This window comes from Amphiprion ocellaris, chromosome 13 (genome assembly GCF_022539595.1).
Source record: "Amphiprion ocellaris isolate individual 3 ecotype Okinawa chromosome 13, ASM2253959v1, whole genome shotgun sequence".
Taxonomy (NCBI): domain Eukaryota; kingdom Metazoa; phylum Chordata; class Actinopteri; family Pomacentridae; genus Amphiprion; species Amphiprion ocellaris.
Genome location: NC_072778.1, coordinates 35,826,963 through 35,850,016, shown reverse-complemented (window position 1 = coordinate 35,850,016; position 23,054 = coordinate 35,826,963). Strand labels below are relative to the sequence as shown.

The window sequence follows — 23,054 nt, the reverse complement described above, 5'->3', positions numbered from 1 at the left end:
TGTAAATAGATATTTTTAGTGTCCTCACGGTGAATTCAGCTCTCCACTGTCGTTTCATGGCCTCTCAAGTTGTTCCAAGGCCCCATCATAATGAAAATAGATGAACCAGTGACCAGCACACACAAAAATAGTAGCAAATATAAACACAACTTAAGCATATATATTATACAAGTGAAGTTATTTGTGAAAATATGTATGACAACAGAACATATTTAACATGTAATATAAACAGAACGGCCACAGCATTAATAGCACTGACTGGTGACGTGATTAGCATTGATTATCTCATTACAAGGGCACCTGTCAAGGGGTGGTATACATCAGGCAGCAAGTGAACAAGCTGATGTATTGGAGGCAGCAGGCGTAAGGATGTAGGTGACTTTAACAAAGACCAAGTGGACAACCGGGTCAGAGCATCTCCATAACAGCAGGTGTTGTGTGATTTTTTTCTGGTGTGCAGTAGCTAAAACCTACCAGAGGTTGTCCAGGGAAGGACAAACCAGCAACAGCATCATGAGTACCCAAGGCTTACTGATGCACGTAGGCAGGGTTGTGTGGTTTGACCCCAGGGAAGCACTACTGTAGCACAAATTACTGAAAACCTTAATTATGTGTGTGGGGCAGACTGGTCAGACTTCCCATGTTGACCCCATCCACAAGTAAAAGTACCTACAATGGGTGACATGAGCTGCAGAACTGGACCATGGATGAATCACATTTTGTATGTGCATCATTTACCGGGGGAAGATAAGGTATTCAGATGCCCCATGGGAATAAGATGAGCCATTGGTGATTATCTGGACAATATTCTGCTGGGAATTCTCAGGCTTATATTTCCTGGACACACATCACCTACAGGCCACATACACCCCTTCATTGCAGTATTATTCTCTGGTGGCAGTGGTCTCTGTCTGCAGGGTAATGCTCCCTGTCACACTGCAAAAATAGTTCAGGAATAGTTTAAAGAACTGGACTAACAGTTTAAGGTGTTGATTTGGCCTCTAAATTCTCCAGATCTCAATGTGTTGGAGTATCTTTAAGAAGTGATGAAAAAACAAGTCTGAAACTTTTCAACTTCCATTGTCTTGTGGAGTCCAGGCCTTAAAAGACTGCTTTGACGGCACAAAACAGACCTACACAATATTAGGCAGGTGGTTTTAATGTTGTAGCTGAATGGAACAAATATGTATGTATAGATATATGTACCTTCCATTTTACCTGCAAGATTCAAATGTCTTTTACGGTCTTATTAGCTTAGATTATGCAAAGGGTTGAAATACCCCAAATACAAACAACTTGTAGTGTGATTTCCAGCTATGCAGAAAGTTTTGCTGGATGTTTTAAGGTATCCTCGTATAAGGTTTTTCCACCACACTATAATGGAGCTAAATATAATGACTTCTACACAAGATACTTATCGAATAATCTGGATAAAAGCAGATAAAAAAAATACAAAACTATGTGATACCAACAGAGTGAGATGACGCGCATACAGTATATGAAACATTCATATAAGCCTCATCATTTTTCTCTCTAAGAGACACTTGACAGAAATATAAAAATGTGGTTACAGCTGTTAGATCTGAAAAGTCGACTCTCCATTTCTCTGCAGATCTTCAAATCCTGAACTCAGTATCGAGCCGACCTCACAATTAGGAATCAAAAACATCATCTTTGTAGCTTCAATTCAGTTGTTTCTGATGGCCCCTGAGACCCTGGACAGAGCTCAGCAGGGCGTTTCGGCCCGCAGAGACCCTCATTTACGAAAGGATTGGCAAGTTAGAGGGAGAGCAGCCGCATTTACTGTTAGCTCAGCAGCCAATGCCTCTTTTTCATGTGTCCCTGAGATTTTGATCCTTCAGAAATGGGTTCAGATATTATTTTTTTTTGCCAGTCATCTCTCCCTCTTAGCTGGTACTTTCAGCAGGTTGTGGTTCCCTTCACTTCTCGTGTGGTTAACAGTGACTTGTTTGCTTACATTTCATTACTTGATTAGATTAGTAGATTAGGATTGGAGAGATGTGGATTATTGTAATGCCAGTGATAATACTCTGTATACAGTGTAATATGAGCAAGTGGTATAGCTGCGTGTCTCTAAAGCTGGCAGTCTGCTATCGCTAAAGCTGAGGTGGAGGAGTTTGCAATATTTCTCTGAATTTCCTAGTTAGCTGGATCGACTGTAAGATATGAGAGACTGTTGTGAGAGAGAGAGATGGAGGCCTGTGACACTCTGCACCGAACCCTAATGAGAGGCAGGGAACCAAAGGAGCTGGGCAATGAGATTAGATGCAACTCAATTCAATTACTGCTGAGCCGCCACGGGTGACGCTTCAAAACTCATCCTGTTAAGATCCGGTTCACAGACGGAGAAGAGGACTGCAGCTTTCACTCAGCCAGTGTACGCTACACTGCCACAACATCTCATTCGCAACAGCTCTGATTTATAAGCACACCGGGCGTCTTTGGGCTCCGTCTGGATTTGATAGCAGGAAAAATGCAGAAATAATTGAGTTTTCACCAAATCGCAGGGTTTTATACTCTGCTCCACAAACTATTGCAGTTGTTTCAAGTGTGTGTTTGAGATAAAAGAGAAATTTAACATCCCATTCTAGCTTGAAAAAGCCCCCTTCACATGTTCAAAAACTGAACTCAGACCTGGACATACAACTCGATCCCTGAGCCTACAGTTACCCCAGAACCACTCCTTCTCAGGGATACTCTAGTTCTTCTTCACTTTCGTAGCTCCCCGTCTGTAGCTGAAATGATGCATCTATGAAGACACGTTACATAGACGTTTCACACAAACATCTCTGAAGGACCCCACATGCACATTTACCTGCAAGTCCAAACATGTTCCAGCTTTAACAAAGTATAGTGTGCGTTTGCTTTTTCAGTGCAATCTTCAGTCGTCAGACTTAACCTTTATTTTGTATCTACATCCTGGCAACATATTGTAGTAGAAACAGTGATGCTTTTTAAGGCTAAAAGAACCTGAAGGATTACTTGCAGTCAGTGTGACATTGCCTTGTTCTTTGGGGATGCGTTCTGGAAGGACACATCATAGCAGTTATTCAGTCAAACTGTTATTGTACTGAAGACTGAAATCAGTTGACTTCATAATAAATTATGATAAATGGAAATTGCTATAGGAAAGAACACATAAAGGGTAAAATTTAGAAATAAAATAATATGTATGTGCAGATGGACTGTACAAATCTGCTGTGTATAAAAATGTAAAAAGTCATGATGAATTGTTATTCATACAATACAATACAATTACAGGTGATTTTCTGTGCATAAAATTTTGATAAGAATGTGAACACATATGCAACAAATAGGAACTGTACATATAGTTCTGCACTGCGCTGTATGTTTTTATGCTTACACTGCACCATGTGACTGGCAGCAACGAGCTGCATGCAAAAATGCTCCCTGTCCTGATGCTGTGATTAGCACTGAGGAGCACAATCAGCAGAAGCAGCCGCATGCTGCTGCATTTGTACCGCTGGGATTTATAGGTGGTGATAAGGAAACCTTGTTGTTGTCTTTCATTATTTATGTAGTTGACTGTATTACATTTTCAGATGCAACACAGCTGTGGGGTTCACGTTGGCGAAGGGATGTGTGGGATTTATAGCTTTTCTCTACGTTGGGAATAAATATCACGAAGCATTTGTGATGGCCTCCAATGCTGGAAGGTTGAATTCATTGATTGGCTGAAGCCAGAAATGGACTCTGGTCCAGGAAAAGTGAGTGGCAGATGTAAATCAGTGCAGAAAAGCACGGAACAACAAATGATTTATTGCTTTTACTTGCTGAAGTAGTTGAAGTAGGAACTGTCAGTCGTGTTACTCCTGTCAGATTAAGTTGCGCTCAACGGAATTTCATCCATTTTTGATTTTAAAGTCTAAATAATGGAACATAAACTTTTCTGCTGACTTTAGAAAAAAAAACAGGAGCAAACGTAATCCATTTCTGGACAGACTATTTACCACCACTAGATTCCATCTCTTAATTTCCATACAAATGTAAAACTAGGCAGGCATGGAATCTTCTGTGAATCTTAAATGAATCCAATTGTTCCCACACTGTTCAGGGTTTGTCAGAGGCAGGGAGGAGACAAATGCTGCACAGATCAGCAATTTCAAAATAAAAGCACTCTGTGATTCTAATCTGACTGACAGCGCAGTGTTTCCTCTCTCACACATAAGAGTTAGCATAAGTCGTGTTTTTCTTGCACCTCATACCTCAAAAATGAAAACGGGCTGTTTTTATTTAGACACTGCACCACATATGAAACCCCAATTCCCTCCTGAGCATTTGTATTTCTTTGTTCTGTCATTTAAAATGTACTGAGAAATATTATAGTGATTTTTCAACCAGCGCAGGAATCACACTTCACTAAACAAATAGATTGTTGCAACCCTGAAACAAATAACCCACCAGCGCCGTACGCCCAATGTGAGTACCATGTGTTAAGTGGTTCATTGGCATTTTTACCTTTACCAGCCTTCTCAACAGTTTGCAAACCAACAGAGACCATTTTGACCCAGTTAATCTGCATGACATCTCTTAATGTGAGAAGCTTTTAATGCTGGGAAGTCTGCCATGCTATCCAGCTGGCTTGTGGTTGGTGAGGTTCTGAGCATATGCCTCAGGAAAATGAATAATACATCCATGTTATTCAAACCTTCATTCTGTAACTTTTTGCTTCAGGTAGAGGACATGTGAGGAGGTATAGCACATGAGAGACTGCTGCTGCTGTGCTCATGTAAAAATGATGATCCTTCAGAGAAGCTTCAGATGTTTTTTGTTTCACTTTGTAGTTCTTTTTTCATTTTCAAAGGACACTGGGATATTTGTCCAAGAAAAATTCAGATGATTTTGTGTTTGTGAGACATCTGTGCCTCTTTGATATTGTTTTTGTCCCAGTAAAGCACAAAGCCTCAGACCTTGTGCTTTGAATGTTCAGCTGTTGGCGCTCTTAAACAACCGTGTGACCCAGAAACGTCAGAGGGACTGTCAGTATCGCTACACAACCTCAACGTACAGTATCATCTGCACCGAATGTTGTGCTACAAGTTACATTCATAAACTATAGGCTAACTCCTCAGAGATGTGACCTGATAACCAGGTTGCCACATAACCTTGAGGTCTGGCAGGCTGATGGCTCCAGGCAGTGCCACTGCTCCTCTGGACAGATGACACAGTGTGTGTCAGTCTCTGCTACTTGCTGTGCCATTTGCCAAAAGGTCATCTGATGGAGATGTGGCTGTGCGCTGTAGTAGCGCTGACACACCAGGAGCACAGATTCATGCGGTGCAGAGGTCTCAGAGCATTCCCAAGTTAAGAAAAAAAATAAGAAAATGGAAATAGACTACTTGACCATTCAAATGGAATAGGAAGGAAGGGAAATGCAAAAGCTGAGAAATGAAGAGAGTCACAAAGTGGTTTTCTTGTTATAGCTGTTGTTGTTTCTTTGGTCTCTGTGCTGGCTTTGTTGGCTGTCTGCAGCCGGTTCATGGAGATAAGGTTGTACAGAGAAATGACTCATAGTAAAAAAAAAAATATATGACAAATGTTTACTTTGCCGACTGCTGTTCAGACTGTGTCAGACAATTTGCATAATACTCAATCACATCAAACTATAATAATCGCCTTATAAAATCTGTATATGTCTGCTTGTGTGCCAGAATTTGCTGTTGTTGCAACCTTGTTTTTTCTTTTTCTGTATCAGTTACTCACACGATAGACAATGAAAAATGAATAGAGATATGGAAAAGAAGCTTATTGTACATACAATTTGCAATTGCATTGTCCTTGGCTTAATGAAATACCAGCAGTGTGTTTGATTTTCATTAATAACCTTCATGTTCATTCTCACTCACTGCACATTGGAAAAGAGTTAAGCCATTTTTATTTCAGCTTGCGCTACATGCAATCTATCCCTCCAGAAATAGGGCTACATTATTCATTCTGTGGTATGTGATTTGACCATAGTGTTTCTGAGCGCTCTGTTAAATGAAAATATTTCACGTGTGAATTAATCATTAGAAAGGCTCAGTCTCCATTCTTCTGGTAGCATAATGATCTCTTTCTACCACTGGCCTGGAGGAATCTTTCATTGTCTTTATCTTTAAATGACTTGGCACAATTCTCCAAGGAGACATGGGCCGCAGCATGTATCTCCACACTGTCAAAGGTAACATGTGGCTGAGCTAAATGCCATAATTTAATTGATGCCAAGCGCAATAACATCACCCGCTGATCTTTTAATATTGTGGAGATACGATTTCTGTCCTTTCACTTCGTTATGATATTGCCTCCTCAATATGCAAATGTGAATTCATACTCACTTACACACTGGCGCACAAAGTCTAGACTCTAGATAATATTTTAGTGGGCTTGGAGACTTTAGAATGCTATTTTAGATTGTAATGAGATGGCCTTTAACCTTTGGATTCAAGCAAAAACCTCTCCAGAATAAATTAGTGGCCACTCAGTTCTTGCATAACTGTTACTGTGTGCCCATCGCTTTTGTGTTTAATCCTCCCGGTCATTCTCTCTCTCTTTCTCTCTGTCTCTCCACCTCTCTCTAGGTTTCTCTATACTGCAGGCCATTATGGAGGCAGCAGTAGCTAACAACTGGCAGGTGACCGCTCGCTCTGTTAGCAGCACAACAGACGCCGCAGAGTTCAAGCGCATCATTGAGGAGATGGACAGGAGGCAGGAGAAGCGCTACGTGATTGACTGCGAGGTGGACAGGATCAACACTATATTAGAACAGGTGAGCGTCAGACTCGGTGTGCATGAGGGAACGCATGTAGATTATATAACCAAACACCTACACTGTTCATCGAGCCCTGTTTTGTTTTTTTTTCTTTCAGCTTTAGTCACATAATTGCCATGCAAATTTAACTGAGAAAATAACAGATATTAAAGCCAGCAGGTTTATATGCCAGAGCTAATTTGTTGTAGATCACTCAACCTATGGAAAGTGTTGTCTTCTGTCACTCTAGAGGATATTTCTGAAATCTGAGTAATCTGATTACATCACCTGAATTATCTTAAACCTGGGCTTTGACACTACAACTGTATAACCGAAACTGGGCAGTAAGAAAGACAGATTCACTTAGGAGGCAAAGCGAATTGAAAAAGTGGCAACCTCAAGGGATTAAAGATGAAGCTACAACGAAAGTGTCAAAAACTGCAGTTCCTCAAATGACCAGAATTGAGTCAATCCTCACACACCGCCATGTTAATATGTCCAACTTTACAGCAGAAGTAAACACATTTACAGCCTGGGACAAACACAGTTTTGGTCTCTAAAGCTATTTTTTTCCATTTATGACAGCTGTACAGAGAGCACATCTTTATTTATTTATTTATTCTTATTTATTTTTAATTTATGTTCAGACTTACAGTTAAAAACATAGAATTAAAGGTACATCTGTTGGAGTAACAGGTGGGTGTTTTTCTTAGGACAGTCCATAGCCCAGGGATGTTTGCATGAACCACCTTAGGTCCACTTCTGCTACATCTCTTTTGCTCATTTTTGGATTAGACAGGGGTTAGTCAGGCACTGCCTAGTCTGACTCACCCAGTGTAGGATCCTGTTATCAATCTGCCATTGGCTGAGGATTTCACATGGATTTCTCCTAAACCTTTTGCTATGTATATGTTGCCTTTTTCAAAATCCCTTTCACTGTGAGAAACAACATCAACAGTTTGCAGGCTAACAAACGACCATGCCAAAAGTTTTACATTTTGCAGAGGGTTTGGATTGTACACTACGTCAGTTCAGCCATTTATTTCTTTGAATTAGCCATTTTCATCATAGTGCTCGCCTCCCTGCATGTAAAACAATTCCACCAGTTTAAGTGGATCCGTGTAGCTTCACCATCTGACAATTAAGATAGAAAGCCAAAGCATTTTTGTCCCCTGTAGCAAAATGCCAGTAAGTTGCTGCAGAATTCTACGCTGTAGAATAGTCTGGCCATGCAAGGCTTGATGCAGTCGTGATGGCAATAGCTATAGCAACAATGCTAAGCTTTAAAATCGCTCTAAAGGAAACCTATGGGTGTTGTCACAGAGGGTTTATGCATTTTTATACACAGTCAGTGGGACAAAACAATGAATGATTTTAATTATGGGAAATGTAGGATCCATTTCATTGAAGCTTCGTTCATAATAAGAGCTAAAGGTCAGAATACCTTGGCCTTTGTAGCATCGCATTTCCACTCTAAGCTTCCTAATCAGTATATTTTGAAGGTGTTAAAAGGTGTTGCTCATAGCTACTAATCCACAGAGAATTATCACTGGACTCTACAGTTCCTCTGCCTTTTTTAAAGTTTTAATTCATTGCTACTGTTTTATTTTACTCTCATTAGAGTTGTTTTCAGTTGCAAAGGGCAGCTGTTCTTAGAAAAAAAGCTCCAAAATATGACTGTGCAGCACACTAATAAAATTAGAGAGAGAGTGAAAGGAGAACTCCTAAATTGTTGGAAGTACTGAACTGCTGCTTATGTGAGTTTTAATAACACACTAATTTTGGAACAAACTGGTACAAGCCGAGTTCGTGTAGTCGCCTTGAATCTTGAACATGAACACAGCAGTAAATCTCACGTTTGAGGAACTCCATTTGGTGTTGCTAACTTTGAGGCTGTCTTGTTTGAAAATCAGTGTACGTTGAAACTGCCGGAGAGCCTGAGGTGGAGAGATCTGAGCGTGAGCAGCCATTTGGAGAGACCACTGACGATGCAGCCCTTTTAATCCTCTTCTAACAACCCCAAACCCCTCCGTTCCTCTGTCACGTCCATTGCCTGGGGAGGAAATGAAAGGTCCACCAACCCTTGTAGTAGGGGAAACACAATTACCATGAATAGATGAGTGGCTATTATGCCATGCATCTCCTCTGCTCGCCTGCCTCACTCCACCCAAAACCTCCACTTGCCGCTGCTTGCTTATAAGGCAATCAGTTCCAGAATTGGATTCTGCTCGTTAACATTCATTTAGATATTGGCTTCTCTTTGCCTCACAATATCCCCTCAATGACTGTTAGTTTCACTTGTTTTTTATGAATCTAATTTGATCCCAGAGTCATAGTTTAAAGCAGAATTGCTTTTAGTATTAATTTGCTGTGTCTAATTTAATTCTTGAGCTACAAAATTCCCTCCCTTTGCAATCCAGGGAACATATTGAAATCTATTTCCTTTTTGTGTTAAGAATATGCATCAGCTTTTAAGAAATGCTTAGAATATTCATTACAAATCACATGTGAGGCATATTAATGGTTGCATCTTTAATCCCCCCCGCAAACAATAATAAGGTGCAGGGCAATAATCTTTTTGATGTTCTCCTGTTCCTATCTCTGTTCCCATTACTGAATTATTTCTTTTTCTTGGTGAGCTCTTTTCTCCCCACTATCAGCATCATACATTTTTCTGTCTAAACTTTGTTTAAGTGCAGATGGGGGAAAATAAGGCGTTTGCAGCAGCTAACCTTCAAAGCAGCAGTGTGCTGAGTTTTGCCCCTTGTTTCAGTGACAACCTCAGCGTGGGATTTTTATTTTTTGTTGCTGCAGCTAATTGAAATAATCTGGCCAGTGCTGCCAATATGGATGAGTCATAGGCATTCAGGGAAGCTGCTGGACTTCACTCTGCAGCTGCCCCCTGTTGGGTCATACCATTATACTCCGAAACAGGAATGGACCGGCTCCCATGAGGGCAATCACACCAAAAATGGCACCCGCTGTCAGCTATGTGGAAACCCGCTGCTTCTACCTGCTGCTGTAGTTCTATTAACCAATGATTGTAGACAGATAGAGTTTCATCTGTTATGAGCTAGTGGGATGGTCTGAACAGAACCTGTGCCCTGGCCGGCGTCTGCGAGGCGTAATGTCGACATGTCGCTTCAATCCGTCAAGGTCGCTGCCTGCTGAGAGAGGATCATGAGGCCAGGCAGATCCAGCTAGCTGATTGCTGGGGGAAATGGGAATCAGCTCAGTGGCTTAGTTTTATGATTTCAGTCTGAGTAATCCCACTGCAGAATGAATGTCTTTATACCAGGCAATGAAGTTCATGGAGTGTGGCGTTATCTTGAATAGCTGAGCGTTGAGCTTGCACAATTTTCTACAATTGTTGCACAGAAAGAAAATCTCTTCATTTGTACCACTTTTGATCCAGGTGCTGCTCGTGCTTTGGTTCCGCTGGGTTGGTGAGGCCAGTTTTCTGAACTATTGCAGTTTTTCAGTGTTTTAGAAATCTTCCTAAATGGCTAAAAGGACATAAAGGGCCAGAATATTCACTTAAGCACTGAAATTAAGTGCAATGTAAAACTTCTTTTATTGCCTGCCTCCTTATAATTATATATTTGGTTTTCAGAGGAAAGGTTTACTTTTTAGTCAGTGACATTTATTTAGCTATATGTTTACTTCTTTTCTGTGCAAATAAACCGCGATATTAGTTGTACTTGGACCTATCTTTCAGCTACAAATGCTGCTCACATCTTTAATACATCATCAATAATAACAATAAGAACAAGAATATTCTATACATCCCAAAATGGCTCATTCTGCACAGAAAATACTTCTGATGTAGATACATGCAGTACAGTATTTTGTTAACTTTGTACTATATGTTATATAGTGTTTTATATAGCTTTATTACTCTATGCTATTACCATCTTTACTTGGGGATGTCAGAGGATCTTCCTTTACCACTGGAGAGATCAGATATCTATATTTTTTACTATCCATGAATCTTATTTGATCATATTTTCAGTTAACTGGTTGATCATTAAAGCTGCAGTTGGCAGAAGTCAGAAAATGTATAACCTTCTTCCTGATAGTCAAACCGCAGGTCGACATCCGTTGTGGTTTCAGCTTGGATTCCAAGCCCCTTTTCTTGGTCAAAGTCCTTCATCTAAACCATCGCACCCCAACATTCTGCTTTTCTTTGTGGGTGAAAAGGCCTGTAATTGGCTAAAAATGTACCATCATGGGGTAAATGACACTTGAAAATGGAGCCAAGAGGAGGTGCTGAAGTCTAGTTTCCTCTCAGACCACTTAAATTACAGGAATGCTGGCCCTATAATGCCAGAAAATACTGCCTACCCCAACTTTAAGTTGATTAAAATTCTCAAATATATAATAAAAATAAAGTATAAATAAAAAAATAAAATAAAATAAAATAAAATTCTCAAATATAGCATTCGTGTTTGGATCACCATACTGTAAAACTGAAATTCCTTAATTTGTCAAAAAACATTCTAAACTCCAAAGATACTTGAAAATCTTTCAAGATCATAGAGTTTGATGAACCGCAGTGCAAAGCCTTGTGTGAAGCAGAATTTCTCCAGAAGTCAAATATCTCTGTATAGTAGTTGTACCATTAGCTATAGAAACAGACAGGTTTAACTGTCTTCTTGAAGAGAAAAGACTTTGTGTTCTATGTGAATTTCTAAAAGTCTAATTCTGCAGTGTATTTCTCATTATATGATGCTAGGTTATCGAGGAAAATGATTTCAATTATTGATTAGTTCTACTGGATAACTATTTGATTATATAAAATATTCTTTCAACTGCATCTTTCAGCAGCAAGGCCATTGAAGATATGAAAAAGGCATAGAGACTAAATTTAAAAACACATGGCCATCCATATATGACACAGAAAATGGCAAATCTTTTCACATTAAAAGCTTCAACATTCTTCCTTGATTAAAGGACGAAGATTAAAGGATTATTAAAGTGGCTGCTCGTCAATTTTCTGGTAGCCTAATCAATTAATGGACTAGTTTTTCTTCTTCTTATCCCAACTCCTTTCACCCGATGAAGGGTTCATCAGACGCACACAAAACACCCAATGTGCCTCTCCTCGTGTTAGAGCACACCCAGCTAAATGTCGCCTTTATGTGGCTTCATTTTTCATTGGACATGATGTAAAAACACGGTAAGAGAAGGATTTGCATACTGCTGCATCAGGCCGAGTTTTGTTTAGTCGTATAAGAGCAGAGCGAGCCTCCCGACAAATTTGTTCTGGGATGCTGAGGAGAACGCTACACCTGGGCCATTATCATTTTATGCTGTAACAACCACTCAGGATTTATCGTCTATAGGACTTCTCCATCAATACTGCACTGCAGATAAATTAACTCTGTGGCAGTCCTTCCCTTATGACAAAAATGGGAGAGTCTCCGCCAGCTCTGCTCTCTCAAACATATCCAATCAATGTATTTCACTGAATCATCTCAGCTCATGATGCTGAAGAAAATATTTGTGGCATTAAAGAAAGGCTGTAAACAAGAACTACAATGACGTGTAAGTAATCATTTTTGCGTCTCCACCACTTGTCATAATCGTGGTTTTTAATAGTGACTACATGTATTCAGTGTATGTGGGTGCACTTCACCATATATTTATATATTTATATATATATATATATATATATATATATATATATATATATATATATATATATATATATATATATATGTATGTATGTATTGTCATGTCTAATCTGATCCATCTACGGGATTGCTCATATCTATCTTTGTGCTCCTCGCTGGCCCTGTTTCCTCCAAGGATTTCTGTGCTGGAGTCTGCTTAGAGGCAACAACCTGCTCATCACTAGTGTAAAGAGAGGCAGGCAACAAAAAAAAAAAAGAAAAGGAAAAGAAAGAAGGAAAGGAAAGAAAAGAACAGCGTCTGGGACAGGCCCAGGGCAAGCAAGCTGTTCAAAAACAGACAGGCAATGAGCGCTTTGCCAGCCGCAAAGCTGCATTTTCATACAGGGGAGAGAAAAAAAAACAATAAGAAGTGAAAAGAGAGGGGGAAAAAGGAGAGGTGCATCTGGGGATTTGTTAGAACAACATTCTGCCGCCTGTAGAGGCATTAATGGTGGCCATATTGCCTCCCCATGGAGAATTGGAGATTGTCCATATCCTTCATTCTGCTCTTGAATGGAGAAGTCTGAGAAAATCCACAGTTGGATGTATTATAGAATCCAAAATCTTTGTGCGATATCAAATTTAAGAAAGGGAAGGAAATCTGATGAGGGGAGATAAGAAGTAGCAAGAGAGAGAGAATGGACGACAGATTGCCAACAGTAGATAAAAGAAAAATGTCAGCAATAAAAAGAAGGTCCTCAATCAATGTTGTGGATGACACAGTGAAAAAGGAGGGAAGCAGTATCAGCATTCTGTAAACATACCGGCGAACACAGATGTAACGAAAGCTATTAGGACTGAAATACAATCTAAGTAAATGTACTCTGGTGTTCTTTGGTTTCCCAGAGTTACAGCACAAAAATCCTCCACATAAAACCCTCTCAGGCATTCAGAGCTCCTTGATTACTTTGACTGTTTTCAAGAAACACCGCTTGGCACGTCTTTCAATTTGCTCTAAAAGATAGAGACGGAAAACGGGAAGAAAGTGAGCTAATGTCTCGGCTGATCTGATAGGCATTTCTGATCTCGACATCAGCTTACTGCCCCGGGCTGCTGCAGAGGAATGTAGCCGAATCCTTCCCATAAAGCCAGGAATACGTGGTGCTTTTAAATCCCTGCCACCAACCTTGGCTGCTGAGGGCCCTGTTACTAACTGCGATTACAGAATTAAATGGGATTAAAGTGTTATCATTAGGGTGGAGAATGTGACCTGCTGACTCAGTGACTCAATGAGAGGCCGAGGCCGGTGAGCTGCGACTGTGACATTTTTTTTTTTTTTTTTTTTTTAATTTTACCTTTTTCTGACGTGTTGTTATAACTTTATACCGTGTGTAGCAACATAGCGAATAACCCACAAACCCTTTTCACCTTATCAGTCACGCAAAATTACCCCGATCATTTTCAGTGAAAACAGGGCAGGCCGTCAGCATTTCAAAGTTCTGGCATGCGAACCTGAGGGCGTCTCAGCTGCAGTGTCAGAGAGAGAGATTCCTTCCTCCCAAGGTATCGAGTCACAAATCGTTCTCGTATCTCTGAGCAATGATAGACATAATCATCCGAATATGAGTCAGGTGTTTCGAAAATGTTCTGCATTTGGGGGAAGGCCAGCACTTGTGCTCTCTTCAGGGGCATATATCAGCGCTGCCAAGAAAAGTAGCTCAGCCACTGCTGGCTGTTAATTAGGGAGAGCTCCACCAAAAGCACTTCAGCAAGAGCCTTGAAGTAAAGCTGGAGACTGAAGAAGAGGAAAGTCCTTTTGCATCAAAGCAGAGCTCAAATTTACCTTATTGTCTCATCTTATGTGAAGTGGAGTGCTTTGGCTTCTGTGCAGCCACAAGATGACATGTGGCAGTTAATACAGCTGATCTGAACAGTCTGATTAATAGTCAACATATGAATTGTCCTTTTGCTTCGAAGGGTTTTCATCGGAGTGCAATTTGTGTCTACAACCTCAGTATCGTGCCTCGCTATCCTCAAAGTCCTACGCAGTCATTTTATATGTTGCATCAACATACATGTGTATTTAATGAGTTTTCCAGGCTATAAAATGACACTGTTGAGTTTTATCTTTATGCATGTTGCAGATGTTGCTCTGTATGTTGCTGATATTTAAAAATAGTATTTAAAATATAAAAATGCTCCATATTTTTTTACTTATTTTGTGCATCACACATTAGTTTACAGTGTGCTTCATTTCCAGCCCTGAACCAGTTGACCAACATCGAACATCAGTGGTCATTAGATAATAGATCAGTGTCTTGATCACCAAATAAACAGCAGCTTTTTATTCTGCTTTTGCTTCAAAATGTTGGCTAATGTCAACTCAGCAGCCAAGAGGGAGACTGACAACTGCCAAATGCACCAATTTAGCTTTAATTGTAAGCAGCTTACCGGCAGTGATACTCAATTTAGACAATATGTACGGCACTGTGATGCAGCTATTGTATAACTAAAAGTGAGTGTCATTAAATAGATCAATAAGCATTTATCAGCTGCCGCTCCATGACGTATCTACGTGCTCCTGATTATGGCTTTTAAAGGAAAAGTGAAGGTTGCTTCAGTCTTAATATGGATTGAATTATTTCAGAGTGCACTCTCTTATTCACCATGTTTTTCAATACAATTTACTAAAATTCTAATTTGTTTAGTGCATTGAAAAGTGAACTTGCTTTGTTTAATCAATTTAATATTCCTCTGTAGCGCACAACAAATAGACAGTTTTTACTGCATTGTTTGTTTTTTTCCCTTTTGGAGGAAACACTGACACTTATGGAAATGTTCTGTTTTCTGGACCTGTTTCTCAGACAATCTTTGATAAACATGGTTTCTAGTTGCATTAGCTAGTGTTGCAATCAATAACTGACTAATAGAATAGTTGACTGACAGAAAATTCGAAACTGTTGCTGTTGTTTATTTTTTAAAACTCATTTATCAAAGAAAAGTTTGTCAAAAAGCAAAGCGAAGAAAAGCTTCTCAAATTAGATGCTTTTTCTTTCTGTTTTGTTTGATTGTAAATGTAATATCTCTGGTGTATGAAGTGTTGGATGGACAAGAGAAACTAATCAAAGACATTTCCCTTGGCTTTGATTTTTTTTTTCTAATTTAAGAAAATAAGTCTGTTGTTTAATTTCAAAAGAAAATCAACCAGCGAACACAATGTGAAGATATTAATTAGATGAAGCCTTAATCCAAGCAAAATAAAGTTTACCAATTTTGTTTAGAGTTGTTGTGTTTTGGTTGTGGAGTTTTCATAGTTCAGATGGACGCTAAAAATAATTGCATCATTATTTGCTCGGCTTTTATATGCCTCAGTGAACGGTGTGATATTTACAAACTCTGGGGAACCTATCATTTTCAGTCTGCCTCTTCCTGTGCTGTGGCAAACTGTGCAGTAGAAAGGTCAGACGTGGAGGAAAACGTTTATTAAAGATGTGTAGCCGTAGTTTTACATTTAGGGCCTGCGTCTGGTGGGACCGAGGCTGGATGAGGGTGAAGCCAAGGTCATCCTGGTTGTCTGTCCCAATCAGGCTTTAAAGAAAACCCCAGTCTGCAAAGTGCAGCCTCTTCTTCAGCTGCAGAACAAAAGGTGGTGGAGCCAGCTAGTGGATCGATGCACAAGAGGTAGACTGTATGAAAAACAGGAACTGCACTACTGAAGGGCTAAACACATTTCTTCTCCTCAATGTCACTGCGAAACAGAATAATTGGTTAGTGGGCTTGTGTTTGTGTGGATGTGCTCGACAGACGATCAGCAGCAACAGAAATGGCTTCGTGCAGGATGGGAGGGGGAGGATGATATGAGGATGCAAAATCACGCTTGATTTCAGAAAATGCCAATTTCAGGCTGATGATGATCAGCAGAATTATAGCAGCGATGTTAAACATTTAGAGAAACTCACTTCATTCTGTTTATTTATAGGAGGGAAATGTGAAAAATGAATACCACTCTCATGTGTTTAGCTCAGATTAACAAAAGGGTGTGGGCAGGACCAAGACTGACTAAAGTGAAACAACAAAACATCTCATAACACCTCCAAAACTCATTAATTAATACACTGTAAGTCATTTGTTCAAACTGTCCACAGGCTGTTGGTAGGTGGATTTAGTTGAATGTGGAAATGAACATTTTCTCCTGTTTTATACTGAATTCAGCAACTCAGGTCTGGCCTCAAGTGACACACAAACTGTCATCTTCATGTCTTACCAGTCAAACCACCGTATATTTACTTGATTCTCTACAGTTATATTTAAATTATTTTTTTAAAAAGGTCATGTACAGTAAATGTATAGCATTTAACTAACACTGTAAAATCAGTTTATTAAAAAAAATCTTTGTATTGTACAGATTTTCCTGTATTTTTAATATCCACAAAAAAATCAATAAAACTACAATAATAGACTGTAAATTTTCATGTCTAAGGCAAAGAGACATTAAAAACCTGGAATGTGAATAGCCACAACATTTCTTAAAGAACTTTTTGAATAAAACTATCGTTAAAATATGTTCACAAATTTATCATGATTTAACCAATATTGCCGTTTTATTTAGTAGATGTACACTATCAGTCAAAATTTTGGAAACACCTTCTCATTCAATGGTTTTTATTCAATTATTTTATACATTGTTGATTAATAGTGAAGACATCAAAACTATAAATACATATGGAATTATGTTGGAAACAAAATGGTGTTAAGCTTCAGTGTTAATCTACAATACAGAAAATAATAGAAATAAATAACAAGCATTGAATGAGAAGGTGTGTCGAGACATTTGACTGGTAGTGTAACTGTTCAATTCAAGTTCAGTATATTATATAAAATAAGATATAATTATTGTTAATTAAAACACGAAAAAACAGGTATCAGTTTTGTAATTTTATGTAGATTTCTTGGGTAAATGATAGAGATTTTGTGTAATTCTCTATACTCAATATATTATTATTATTGTTGGTGTTAGATATCTGATATTATAATATTAGAATTTTCTTTCTTTGTTTGTTTGTTTTTACATTGTATTTAAGCACCTACAGGGATCAGATATCTTTTATACAAACAAAACACCACATAACAAGTAGCTTTAGGTGTTGATAGTTGTGTCACATCCCGACTCCAAGCTCGTAGACGAGATGCTGCATTGATTTTTTTGTCACTTTGAAAAGGAAAGTAAACAAATACAAAGCTTTGCCACAACAGCTGCTTATTCATCTACACAAATAAACCAGCATTTATTTTCCCCCTCTCTAATCTGGCCAAATATTGTTTCTGATAATAATGTGTTGTTACTCACATCAATTGGATATTAAAGTGAAGTTTAGCAAAGAATGATTTCTTATGAATACCATCTAAATATAGTTATTAGGGTTTTATGGGGAGAGGGCATCGCGACGAGCAACAATGAAATGTGTCCGTCTCAACTGGAGCGAGTCTTGCCGTCTGGCTAATTAAAGAGTTGGGGGTGAAAGGTTTGCGTGTTCTGGCCGGAGGTACTGAACATCTCTGTGTCATCGGTGTCTCGCTGTGCTTCATCCCAAGGTTGCTGCTCGTAGCCGTTGCCAGGCCGGCTGTGAGCTGCAGGCTGCAGGCAGGTGGTGAGGTCTTTCTCTGGCCTGCTCCAGGACAGGTGTGAGGATGCTTTGAGCCAGAGTCAAGGTTAGCGCACGGTGAAAGAGCAGAGCTGCGGGGTTTGGTTAAGAAAATGCAGCAGTGCTTAAAGTCCAAAAGAAAAAAATGTAAAAATGTGAGCAATTTCTGTGAAGTGTCTAGCTCTGATATCACTGCAGTAAAAGTGTTGCAAAGATTTCTTTTCATGACGCTTTCTGTCACTTACTCATTAGAATCAGGATTGATGGATTCTAAAAGCCAACTCCTGCTATGTCTGCATTATAATCAGCTCATTTCCTCTTTGTTTCTATTTCACTTTCTTGGTTTGTTCCTTTCTGTCTGACATCCTACAGCGTTGGAAGTTTAAAGCCTTAATGATGGGGGAACTGTCAGAGAATGCTGAGCCACCCAAGCAAGCTTCATAGCATGAGTGAAGGGCTTTGTGTGTTTGTGCAACCCTCTCAGTGAAAAATACCAACAACTTCTGCCCCCTTTGTGGACAACCTTCAGACACCCATTAGTGGTTTATTTAATTTGTGAGTCAGTCCAAGCAAAGATTTCATTGTTTTGCTGCTACTGCACACCGAGCACCCAGGTCAGATAAAATTAGCATTGCTAAATGAATCGCTGTAATTGAAGTTAAAATGGGTGAAACTGAAAATGTTCTTCAAACATTTTCTGCACCCTGAGATGTGAAGATACAAGAGTGCTTTTCATCACTCTCTCCTACTCAGCGGGAACGTCGTAAACGATCCGCAGTAACAAATATCCAGCGTCCCTGGCCTAACACACACACACACAAACAGATGATAAACTGACAGTTTGTTTTTGTGACAGAGCCAGCGCCAGAACATGTGCAAACATGCTGATTTTGCTGTAAACTTGTGTTGCTGTGTTTGTAGAAGGCAGATGAAAACCGAGACATGCTTGACAGGTTTCTGTATGGCAGCCACTCAGAAGTCCATCGGCAACAGACGGCGCACTCATAAATAACAGACCTCACGAGGCCCAGTCGAAAACCCTGTCCAGCATGTAATGCACAGAAAGCCAGGTCAATTCAGAGTTTTGCTATTAGATTTATCTGCAGACCCAGAACAAAAGGAAGAAGAAAATCTACAATAAAAAGGCAGCATATGGTTAGTGCCACAGTGATGGAATGGCTTAGAACACCACTTACTATTTTCAGACAAGCTGCGTGGGTTGAAACATGCTGTTATGCTCCAAAGGTGTGATGTTTTTTTCAAAAGCTGAGAGAGATCTACATCTTACTGTCTCACTGTAAATTCCTTTGAAATAGTTCTCTTTTTTTTCCACCAATTTCTACCTTCTGTCCAGCTCTTGCTGAAGACTCACATGCCTGAGTGTCTTCAAAGTGAGCAGAATATTCAAGGATGTTCCACGTTGTTCCTGTTTCTCCCTCATTATCCATTCCAGCTTAATGAACACTTCCTCTTACTGCTCCCCTTCCTGTTATTCCATGAGAGGACTTTGCTTTGTGTTGAATTTTGGGGCGTCTTGTGTGCTTGCAGGACATCACTGCACTTACAGAGACCGCTGTATAGCTGTTCAGCTCTTAGCTCTCATCTCATGGGTGGTTTACTGTATGTTTTTCTCCTTTAGGTTGTGACCCTGGGGAAGAACAGTCGTGGTTACCACTACATTCTGGCCAATCTGGTGAGTAATGACCGTGCTGCTCCCCTGGGACTAAGTAGGTTTTTTTTTGCTACATGTGATGGAACTTAGTCTCATCCTTGAGCACAAATGTGCGTGCACAATAAGTGGATTATAGGCTTTTGTATGAAGTCTGAAAAGAACAGGCCTGTATGTGTTTTATTTTTCTATATATATAGGGCTTGCATGCTTTATAAATCATAATCTCACAGTCACACTACATTGCATATTTATTTAAATGAATATACACATATTTGGTTATAAATGAGTGTCCTACGTAATAAATAAACAGCATTTAACCTTTTTTAACTCTCTTTGGAGGGCAGCCATCTTTTCCCACACTCTGGGGACGGAAATGTTCGTTTAGCCTTGATATTAGCATGAGAGTTTTAAAGTGAAGGCCAGCCCCGCTCTCACTCACTGATCTCCTGCTGCCGTTTCCCCGACTTTAGAAGATGTGATTATGCAGCAGTCAGACACATGTCCTTACACACCATGACACAATGCTGCACTTAAAAAACAACAATTTGACCATAAAAAGAAATAACTGTCATGGCTCTGGGGTGAAAAAGGAAATTTAAAGGCAGCTGGAGCAGCATAAGTTTTTTTTTTTTTTAAATGCATTGAAAAGCGTTTGTTGTTTTTTTTAAAACATGGCATTTCTGAATGAAAGTAGGCCAGCTGGTTCAAGTAAAGCATTTTGTCGTTACATGATATGACACAGACTCTAAGTATCTGCTGGCTGGTTGTTTATCTGAAAATGAATTCAGGTTGCACCACAAAGAGAAACATTTGCTTCAGTGTAATGGCAAACACATGCTGCTTTTCTGATACAGCATAGGATTCTTAATAAAATGCACCTTGCGCACTGCCAGACTCGCTGCTGATATTTTTCTGGTGCTTTGCCCTAGGTTATATTAAAACACCTCAAAGAAAAACCAAGTTACATGTGTCTCCTCCTCCCTCCTCCCCTCATTCTCCTCCTTTTGTCTCATGTCAGGGATTTTCCAATGTGAGCCTGGACAAAGTCTTCGCTGGGGGAGCCAACATTTCAGGGTTTCAGATAGTCAACCCTGAGAACCCGATTGTGCAGCAGTTTATGCAGCGCTGGGAGCGACTAGATGAAAGAGAATTCCCAGAAGCCCGAAACGCTCCTCTGAAGGTACTGTGCTTACAAGGCCTTTCACTGTGGGAACAACGCCCATCCCTTCTGAAGTGCTTTCTATCGGTTCTTCTCCTCCTCTCTTCCTCTGTGTGCTTTTGTCATTCTCCCGCTCCTCCTCCCACCCCTTCATTTCCTCCGTCTTTGTTTTGCATCCCTCCGAGCAATCAATAGATCGATAGGCAGTGCAAGCCAAGGTTATATTGCAGCTTCAATTTACATCTAATTAAACAATGATCAAGAAAGAAATGGATTTTGAATGGCATTTAATTAGATTTTGTCATGGTGCAGTGGTCAACAAACAAGTGGTTCAACCCTCAGCGGTGGAAAGGTCATGCCAAGTTGGAGGGGAAGTGCGTGGGAGATAAAATCACACATTAATTCTCTTTTTTTTTCTCCCCAACTCTGCGCTTAAAGTTTTGAAAGAGATTTTGGCCCTTGGAAAAGTCTTGACTTTTCTCAAGAACATTGTCTAATCAAACTAATTTCATCACCAGAGTTCACAAACACTGAGATGACCTGCAGGCACCGAGACACAACACATAAACTGTCTCATTTTTCCCACAAAACCTGCAGTCGTCTCAGATATTTTGCTTCCCACCACGTGTGTTTGCCTCACTGTGTGTTCTGCTGTTTTTTGTTGTTCAGTACACTTCAGCTCTGACCCACGACGCCATCCTGGTGATTGCAGAGGCCTTCAGGTACCTGCGGCGCCAACGTGTGGATGTCTCTCGCCGAGGCAGCGCTGGAGACTGTCTCGCCAATCCCGCCGTACCTTGGAGCCAAGGCATCGACATCGAGAGAGCTCTCAAAACGGTAGGGGGGGAGAAGAGGAAAAAAGAGAAGGAGAGGGAGAGCGTGGCGAGTTAAATACTAAAGAAAAGGCTGGAAGAAGTGCAGCAGAGATAGCAAGTGAGAGTGTGATAAAGATGGAAAGTGACAGAGAGAAGGGAAGAGAGTGCAGAGCCATTCTCCTCCCTCTGCCTCCAGATATCTCTGCACAGAGCTCACTCAAATCCAGGCCCTCATTACCATAAAACTACATCTTTTATTAAAGCGTATCCAGTTCGTCATTTGATTAACAGACTGCCTGCACTCCAGTAGCTCCGTGGACACGAGCACCTTAAGACCAGCTATATATGCAGAGTGATGGCTATTACACTTTCTGTCTGTCTGTCTGTCTGTCTGTCCATAAGGTCCAAGTGCTGGGCATGACTGGGAACATCCAGTTTGACAACTACGGCCGCAGGACCAATTACACCATAGATGTTTATGAGATGAAAACAGGTGGGCCGAGGAAGGTAAGGCAACTCTGTGACCTCGTTCAGCTTTCATCCATCAACTGTCAAACCCAGAGCTGATCAAAAAACTCACGGTCTTCATCAAGACGTACCTGACAGCTGGCACACATCACAATCTGCTTGTCAAAATTGTGGAATTCTGCCAACAATTAATTCTGAATGATTTCTTTATCATGTCTACTAAAAAGCAAAATGAAATGGATGTTGGCCACATGTTTGGGAATCCCAGAACTATTGCCTTAAACCTTTTAGAGACAAACCTCCATTTATTAAATCACCGAGAGCTTTTGCAGTCATGTGGGACCAGCAGGGCTGAAAGGACAGCACAGAGCGATGTTGATTGCCTCTCTGTACCTCTGTTAGGTAGCAGCCCTGATGAGCTATGCCAAGTATTACAAGCCCCACAAATCACAGACAGCCTGCAATCTGATAGCTGGAACTGTCCAATCAGAAGAATGATAAAAGACTATTTCGTTGCCGTGGGATAGTGCAGATATGATTTTTGATCCTCTCCTGACAGTAATTACCATTCAAATAACCAATTACTGTAAAGGGGAACCAAGAATTCCTCTGGCTCCTCTTCAAAATGGTAATTCCCAGCGGTACATTCACATTATAACCAGTACCATATGATGACCTCTGGTTTTATTTCATAACCTCACTGAGTTCCAAGAGACAGCTGTGAATTTCTCGTTAGCTGGATAAGTGTGGGCTCATTCTGATATGGTGCGTGATTATTCCGCCTGCCTCCCAGGCCTCTAAAGCCCACACTTCAATTAGCAATGCATATCCCTCGCAGCACATCCAAACAGAGGAGGAGAGAGCAGGGAGAGCGATGGAGAGTGAGTGGGAGAAAGGAGGTCAGCGGGAGGGAG

The 23,054-nt window shown here is 40.2% G+C and overlaps 1 protein-coding gene across 6 annotated transcripts in view; it reads left to right on the top strand.

Moving 5' to 3' along the window:
• Positions 1–23,054, top strand: part of gria3b (glutamate receptor, ionotropic, AMPA 3b) — an 85,208-nt gene that overhangs the window by 37,638 nt on the left and 24,516 nt on the right. For all 6 annotated transcript variants that reach the window (XR_002746073.3, XR_008603798.1, XM_023268779.3 and 3 more), the window contains exons 4-8: positions 6,600–6,787; positions 19,666–19,719; positions 20,717–20,878; positions 21,527–21,694; positions 22,075–22,179. Coding sequence is in view for 4 of the 6 variants with exons in the window: in XM_023268779.3 (XP_023124547.1) it covers positions 6,600–6,787; positions 19,666–19,719; positions 20,717–20,878; positions 21,527–21,694; positions 22,075–22,179 (677 nt within the window). In the remaining 2 variants the exon portion in view is untranslated. The remainder of the gene's footprint in view (positions 1–6,599; positions 6,788–19,665; positions 19,720–20,716; positions 20,879–21,526; positions 21,695–22,074; positions 22,180–23,054) is intronic.